This window comes from Streptopelia decaocto (genome assembly GCF_964273445.1).
Source record: "Streptopelia decaocto genome assembly, chromosome: 1".
NCBI classification, from domain to species: Eukaryota; Metazoa; Chordata; class Aves; order Columbiformes; family Columbidae; genus Streptopelia; species Streptopelia decaocto.
The window spans coordinates 178,780,867-178,789,320 of NC_138663.1; the positions used below are offsets into that span (position 1 = coordinate 178,780,867).

General features: G+C 53.7%; 1 protein-coding gene across 1 annotated transcript; it reads left to right on the top strand.

Moving 5' to 3' along the window:
- Positions 1-3,048: 3,048 nt before the first annotated feature.
- PCDH8 (protocadherin 8) lies at positions 3,049-7,301 on the top strand (the record flags this gene model as incomplete). Its single annotated transcript, XM_082067146.1, has 3 exons — positions 3,049-5,460; positions 5,599-5,809; positions 6,292-7,301. The coding sequence occupies 3 exons, from the start codon at positions 3,049-3,051 to the stop codon at positions 6,663-6,665; spliced, it is 2,997 nt and encodes a 998-aa protein (XP_081923272.1). The 3' UTR covers positions 6,666-7,301.
- Positions 7,302-8,454: the final 1,153 nt, after the last annotated feature.

Sequence of the window (8,454 nt, forward strand, 5' to 3'; positions counted from 1 at the left end):
ATGCAGCTGATCCGTATGTTTATTTTTGAGCTGTAAAATGAGATTCTTCACTAGCCTTTGAGAACATTTCTGTAATGGACTTTATCCAAACTATCAGGGAGAAGGATTTGCTCCAGTGGAGCGACTGATACGTATCTCTTTTTTTTAACTGAAAATCATGACTGTGGAAAAAGAGTAACCCGGGCAGACGGAAAGTGCTTTTTACCCTTTTAAAAAAAAAAAGGCAAGAGGAGCAAGACCCCACTGGGACCTTCTTAAGAATGGGTTTGGATCAAAAGTGCATGAGATGGGGGCTAGGTGGGTGGGAAAGGTGAAGGATTTCCAAGATTCCCCTGATGCGGATACTTCAGCACACATTGAAAATACAGCCCATTGCACCTTTTCCTCCTGCAAAGTATGTAGGAGGTGAATGTAGGTCCTGGTTTATCGATTGATTGATTGATTTTTTTTTTTTTTTTTTTTTTTTTTAAAATAAAGAATAAGAGCTCGTCGTGGAATAGCCGTGCCTTTGCGGGAAGGGGGAGGGGGAGGGCAGGAGGGGTGGGGGGAAAGGTCTGGTCTCCTTCCCTGCTCGATATAATCCTAGTTAAAAATAAATTACATGCTGTATGGAACTTGAAATGGCAAAGATAATCCTGTTATACACGAGGGGCCGCCTCGCTGCCCGCTGCCTGCTCCCGGCCGGTGGCTCCGTTCCCAGGCGCGCAGCCCGACCCCGGACCCCAGACCCTGGACCCCGACCCGGCCCAATGCAGCCCGGCCCGGCTGCTCCCCCCGCGCCCCCGCCAGACATCCATCCGCAGCGCTTCCGCGGGCGGGAGAAAGGAACTGCGCGGAGGCTTTTCGTATGGAAACCAGGCGTTTGGGGCGCTTTTGTTGGCGGCAGAGCCTTCCCTCCCCGCGCCTCCCCGCGTCCCCGCCGTCAGCGCTGAGGCGCGATTTAAATCCCATTTCCATAAGCCGGCGCTGCGGGCAGCCCGCCGCCCCCCGTTCGCGTGCCGCCCCGCGCAACGACCCGCGCAGCGACCCGCGCAGCCCCGGGGTACCCCTGGTGTGAGGGGCGGCCTCGCACGGAGCCGGGGAAGGAGTCTTCGGGATGGTTCATCCCTTCGTACGCGCAGACGAGCACTTCTACCCGAGGCTTCCGAAGGAAACCGGGGCGGGTGGGGGGTGGTGGACCCCCATTCTGTTTGTCCCCCCTCTTCCGTTAAAAGGCATCTCGTGGCGTTATGGAAAGAGGGAAGGAGAATAAGGGAGGGAAGGAAGGAAGCAAGGAAGAGGGAAAGGAGGCAAAGGAAGAGGGAAAGGGATGAGGAAAAGAAAACGAGGGGAAAGAGGGAAAGATGAAAGAAAAGAGGGTGAGGAAGGAAGAAAGGAAAGATGAAAGGACAAGAGGGAGGAAGGAGGAAAGATGAACAGAAGGAAGGAGGGAAAGAGAAGATGGAAGAAGGGAAAGGAGGAAGGAAAAGAGGGAAGTAAGAGGAAAGGAGGGAAGGAATAAGGAAAGGGAAGGGAGGAGAGAAGAAGGGAAAGGAGAAAGAAGAGGGAAGGAGGGACGGAAGGGCATGCAGTTTCCCGGAGAGCCGGATGCCCTTCAGGACCCCTGGCTTCCCTCCCCGTCGGGTCCCCTCCCTGCGGGCCGGGGCTGGGGCCGCCCTCCCCACGGCCGCTCAGGCACCGCGGGGCCGGGAGGCTGCGCCGGGCTTCGCGCCGGGCCTCGGTGCCTTGCAGGGCAGATGGTTTCGTTCCCCCCGGTTCGTGCCAGGTTTCAGCCTCATGCTGTTATTTTGTTCTTCTGGAACGAGACTGGTGTTGCTTCCCAGAGAGGCCCTATTAGGACAAAAAGAAAATCCTGTGAATAGGCGTAACAGGGCACCAGGAGGGATAGGTCTTAAATGTATTTTAATATGAGCAGGGCATTGTGTGTAATTCAGCGCTCATCATCGTTTAGTCAAAGAGTTATGGCAGTGATTGGGAATGAATAGAGGGACATAATGGATACATGTGGCGTTTGCTCATTATATTCAACTTAGTCCAACTCCTCTGTGGAAACTGTTCAACTTTCTCTCCCTTTGGCCTGTCATAGTGAAATAATACAGACATTGGTTCCTCGAATGGGATAGCCTGCCTTGCTATTATATTTCTACAGCTAACGAGGGCTTCATAAGCCTTTGATACAGCCTGATCTTTGAAACCTTTCCAAATCTCCTCAAGCTTATGCTAAATCCTATTTGGAACTTTTTTTTTTTCTTTCTCTCTTTTTTTTTTCCTCGCCTGCTAGTGCCCCAGGCTTAAGAAACCCGGGCGGTGACATGCATACTAAAGCATGCGGGGACACTTCCTGAAAGGCGACTTACGGCGCTGATCACAGGCTCTCACGCGAGTAACACACCACTCCGGGCGCGCAGCTGAATGCCACCACCCACAGCCCCCCCCGCGCCGCACCCCGCTAATCCGCGCCCGCCGCCGCTCCGCGCCAGCGCACCCACTCGCGCCCGCGCAGGACGCCACGGCACGACATGCCACGGCACGACATGCCACGACACGGCACCTGTCCGACCTGTGGCACAATTAACAAACCCCGCTGCGCATTTTTTACTCCGCGCTCCCCGCGCCAGCTCCGTTGCCGCGCCTCCGGAGAGAAAGAAAACACGGGAGGGCGAGGAAAGAGAGAAAAAAAAAGAAATAAATAAAGGGGAAAAAGGGGATGAAGCCGGGAAAAAAGGAAAAAACCCAAACCCCGGAGAGTTAAAGAAAACAAAGGCGAGCGCCCCGCGCCCCGCTCCCGCCGGCTGCCGGAGCCGCCCCGGTTCGGGGACCGCCGGGGGGCGGGGGGGGGGAGCCGCCCGCACCCCGCCGCCTCCCATTGGCTCCGCCGCCTGCTCATTTGCATACCGCCTTCTATGAAAGACCGTGCGGCGGCGCGGAGGGGCGCAGACGGCGGTGGAGGGTGTGTGGAGGTGTATCCGAGGTGTCGCGTATCACCCCGCGGGTACCGCGCATCACCACCCCGGACCGCACCGTCGGGCTGAGCCCCGCGCAAGTGCCATGAGCCCCCTGCGGCTGCTGGCCGTCGCCTGCCTGCTGGCCCTGTCCCACTGCAAGACGGTGAGGTACCGCACCGACGAGGAGGGCGCGCCGGGCACGGTGATCGGTACATTGGCCGACGAGATGCCGGTGAAGGCGCCGGGGGAGATGAGCTTCCGCTTGATGCGGCAGTTCAGCAACAGCTCGCTGGTGCGGGTGCGGGAGGAGGACGGGCAGCTGAGCATCGGTGAAGGGGGGCTGGACCGGGAGCGGCTGTGCGGGCAAGCCCCCCAGTGCGTCCTGGCCTTCGACGTGGTGAGCTGCTGGCGGGAGCGCTACCGCCTGGTGCACGTGGAGCTCGAGGTGCGTGACATCAATGACAACGCACCCCGCTTCCCCCGTGCCCAGATGACACTGGAGGTGTCAGAGAGCGCTGCACCTGGCACCCGCCTCCCGCTGGAGGTGGCTGTAGATGAGGATGTGGGCTCCAACTCCATCCAGAGCTTCCAGGTCTCACTCAACAGCCACTTTGGTGTGGAGGCACAGACACGGGCAGATGGAGCACGCTGTGCTGACCTGGTGCTGCTCCAGGAGCTGGACCGCGAGCGCCAGCCCTCCTACACACTGGAGCTGGTGGCCAAGGATGGTGGCAGTCCGGCACGCTCAGGCACAGCCACTGTGCATGTCCGTGTCCTCGATGCCAACGACAACAGCCCTGCCTTTGCCCAGAGCTCGGTCACGGTGGAACTGCCCGAGGATGCGCCACCTGGCTCCCTGCTGCTTGACCTGGATGCCGCTGACCCTGACGAGGGCCCCAATGGCGAGGTGGTCTATGCCTTTGGCAGCCAGGTGCCCCCCGAGGCACGGCGGCTCTTCCGCCTTGACCCACGCTCGGGTCGCCTCACGCTGGAGGCCGCTGTGGACTATGAGCGCACCCGCACCTATGAGCTGGATGTGCGTGCCCAGGACCGTGGCGCCAGCCCCCGCACCGCCACCTGCACCGTCATTGTGCGCCTCACTGATGTCAATGACAACGCACCGCGCATCAGCATCAGCGCCCTCCGCGGTGCTGCCAGTGCCGCTGGCGTGGCCTACGTCAGTGAGGCAGCGGCCAGTGAGAGCTTCGTGGCCCTTGTCAGCGCCTCAGACCGTGACTCGGGTGCCAATGGGCAGGTGCGCTGCAGTCTCCGAGGCCACGACCACTTTGCCCTGCAGCGTGCCTACGAGGACAGCTACATGATCGTCACCACAGCCGCACTGGACCGCGAACGCATCCCTGAATACAACCTCACTGTGGTGGCTGAGGACCTGGGCTCACCACCCTTCAAGACCGTCCGCCAGTACACGGTGCGGGTGAGCGATGAGAATGACAATGCGCCACTCTTTGCCAAGCCTCTCTACGAGGTGGCCGTGCCAGAGAACAATCCCCCAGGTGCCTACATCACCACTGTGGTGGCCCGTGACCCTGATCTTGGCCACAACGGTAAGGTCACCTACCGGCTCCTGGACACACAGGTCATGGGAGCCCCCATCTCCACCTACGTCTCAGTGGACCCTGCCACCGGGGCCATCTATGCCCTCAGGACGTTCAACTATGAGATCCTCAAGCAGTTGGACCTGAGGATCCAGGCCACTGATGGTGGGTCTCCACAGCTCTCCAGCAGCACCCTTGTCAAAGTGAGGATGGTGGACCAGAACGACAATCCTCCTGTCATCATCCACCCAGTGCTCACCAATGGGACAGTGGAAATTGGTGTGTCCAGCAAGACCTCCCGCGACTCTCTGGTGGCCCAGATCAAAGCTCGAGATGCAGATGATGGGGCCAATGCCGAGCTCACCTTTGCCTTTCTGGAAGAGCCTCAGCAGGACCTTTTCACCATCAACCCAAGTACTGGAGACATTGTGCTGAGGGGTGACCTCTCTGAAGAGTTGGGACAGCTGTTCAAGGTCATCCTCACTGTGACAGACAACGGCAGACCCCCACTGGCCACAACCGCCACAGTAAACTTCCTGGTGACCGCCACTGCTCCTTCCAGTATCCAGGAGCTAGCCAAGCCCAGCTCCTGGGAAGGAAAGGCTTTGCAGTGGGACATCCCTCTGATCGTGATCATCGTCCTGGCAGGCAGCTGCACCCTCCTCCTGGTGGCCATAATCACCATCGCCACCACCTGCAACAGGCGCAAGAAAGGGAACGAGATCAAAAACAACGCTTCCTTGAAGGACCAGATAGACATCTCCCACCTGGAGAAGGGCCGGCAAGAGGAGAGCAGCCAGAGGGGCAATGTGTTTGAGGTACGAACCTTTCCAAGCAAAACCTCTTTCACCAGCCCCGACCCTTCTCCAGCTGCTGAAGAGATTTCCACTGCTGAGAGTGGCATTGACAGCACTTGCCTCTACGAGGGTCAGAAGAAGCTGAGAGGACCAAGTGGGGAGGTAAGATCTCACCGTGAGAAGGGGGCCAGAGGGTGGGGAGGCATCTTGGGGCATGTGAATCGGAGAGATGCGATTCTGATGTTGATTTGTACTCCACCACTTCTCTCTCTCACGTCTCCTTTTATCTCCCCACCCCAGAAGGGTATTGCTGCTGCTCCAAGCTACAGCAAGGAGCCTGCTCCCCCCGTGGCCATTTGGAAGGGGCACTCATTCAACACCATCTCTGGCCGAGAGGCAGAGAAGTTCAGTGGCAAAGACAGCGGCAAAGGCGACAGCGATTTTAATGACAGTGACTCGGATATCAGCGGAGATGCTCTGAAGAAAGATCTCATCACGCACATGCAGAACGGTAAGCGCTCAGCCCCTGCTCCCAGCTGGCCCCTTCAGATAGATGGATGGGTGGACAGGAAGGTGGACAGAGGGACCCATACTTGGGGCACAGTGATTAGGCAGGGCAGCCGGAGGGGGAAACCTGATTCTGTGTGACTCAAACTGCCGGTGTCCCCGCAGCAGGCTGCTAGATGCTGTATCCTTTCTGCACTGAGCACACAGCACAAATTAGCAGATGCTGAAAGTGCTGTGGGATTAGGTTTTTTTCCTCCCAAAAAGCTTCCCTTAAAGTTAGGATTGTGAGGACTGTCCCTAGCAAAACAACATAACCTTCCCAAGCATGTTTTTTCCACCGTGACATAGAGCATCACCTCCTGACTCCCACTGTCGATGCATTGAATCATCCACCCCATGACTGATAACTCTGGGGATTACGAATGATGTGGATTTATTCCTGCAGTAATGACAGGTTTCTCCCCTCCCTTCTCTGTCTCTCTTTAGGTCTGTGGGCATGCACAGCCGAGTGCAAGATCCTGGGCCACTCAGACCGCTGCTGGAGCCCCTCCTGCGGCCGAGCCAACCCTCATCCTTCTCCCCATCCTTCGGCACCCCTCTCCACCTTCTGCAAGAGCACATCCTTGCCCAGGGATCCCCTTCGCAGGGACAACTTTTATCAAGCCCAGCTGCCCAAAACAGTGGGGCTTCAGAGCGTCTACGAGAAAGTGCTGCACAGAGACTTTGACCGGACGATCACGCTCCTCTCCCCGCCACGCCCCGCACGGCTCCCTGACCTCCAGGAGATCGGGGTGCCCCTCTACCCAGCCCCCTCAACTAGATACCTGGGCCCCCAGACTGAGACAGCTGAGAAGGTGTAGCCCAACATGGTCCCTGCCCGAGCACACACGTCCCTGCGCACACACGAGTAGGTCACTCCCGAGAGCCTTTAAGTTATTGACCAGATCCGGTGTCGTACATGTAAATATGCAAGATGTGCCTTAAAAATGAAGTCGTTGGGAAAGATTTCCAATCACGTCAGTACTGTTTGATATTTGCAAACAAAAAAAAAAATTTGTTTGTAGTTAATGTAATTTTTATGAAATGTGCAGTATTTAATTTTTTTTCATGTTTTCTACATTGGGGTTTTTTTGCTTTCGGTTCACCCATGGCCTGCCATTTTTTGTAGTATTTTTAACCTGTACATTGTGTAATGTAATGTTTGTACATAATGAAAATTGGTTATATTTTTATATAATAAAAACTTAAAAAATGGGAATTCTTGCCAAAGGAGCTGTTTGAAAGACACAATAATAAGAATAATTAATAATAATATCCTGAAAATGTAGAACCTTGTAAGGGAAATTCCTCTTTCATGGTGTAATAATAACCTAAGTAACCCAGTGTACTGAGAAGTTTGCCTTGCCAAATGTGACTTGTATTTCTTGAGTCTGTGGTCAGTTTAAAGTTAAATGTTATTTAATTGCCTTTGGTTCCTGTAATCTGTGTCACTGATAAACACTAATAAAGGTTTTGTGATGTGTCAGAGGGATCTGTTCATGGGTTTCATGCTTCAGCGCCTAGAGGTCTTTGCAGGTCAACACAAGCATTTTGTGCAGAGAAACGCAGTGGGGAGGAACATGAACGATGCTACGTTTAGTCTCACCCGTCCTTCATCTCTGGGAATACCTCACCAGAGGTTTAGCTCTAGCGATTTTAACAGTGGGCTGCAGGGTGGGAGGGAGGGTTGTATGACAGAGATGACTTTTGGGTTTCACTACCTGGTCTGAGCTCTTCCAGCCCCATCTTTCACTGGTGGGAAGTAGCAAAATTTTAGTGAAGCGAATGAAGCTGCATCCATCACCTGAAGTGTTCATGCTGTGCAAATATCTTTGCGTCAGCAGCCACTCCAGCACTTTGCTTTCTGATCTGGCCAAGGTTTTGATTTGAGTCAAACTGCATAGGTATGTGCTTGTACATTTATACTTCATTAAGGCAGCCTTAACACAGGACAACAATTTGCATTTTTGTACATACATTTATACACCAACAGAAAGAATAGGTTTATATTTGTGCACAAAACAGAGAAAGAATAGATGTTGATTGTGTTGAGATCGTCTATGCTACATATTTTACCTCCTCCTAGAAATGACAAAGACCTGGGAACAAAAAATCACAGAGAGCTTTGAAATTCCTTCCCCTCAAGGTTTCAAGTTAAAAGCAGATCTCGAATCCTTCTACTGAAATCAGGCATATAATAGCATTGAACAAAACAAACTAAGCATAAACGTTTCTTCCCGTGTTCAAAAAAAAAAATGTTTATAACAGAGATAACACTTATATTGAGGCTTTAATATTGGATTGAACTTTTCCAAAAGGAAGAACTGCTCCTCACTTTGGGTATATAATTTTACATTTTGTACTAATCAAGAATCCAGAAATTTGCACATGACAAAGTTGGTTTTTTTTTTATTGTGACCTCTTCAATTATATGTCTAATTAGCATGGTACATACACAAAGATGACTCACAAAGAAAATATAAAGCCTTCTTAGACAAAAAGCCCTGTTAGATTTTGTGTCTTGAGATGTAAGCAGAAAACAGTATCCCACATGCATATCTCTTAATTGACAGAAATTCTCTTCCTCCCCTGACTTCCAGCTTTCTCAAG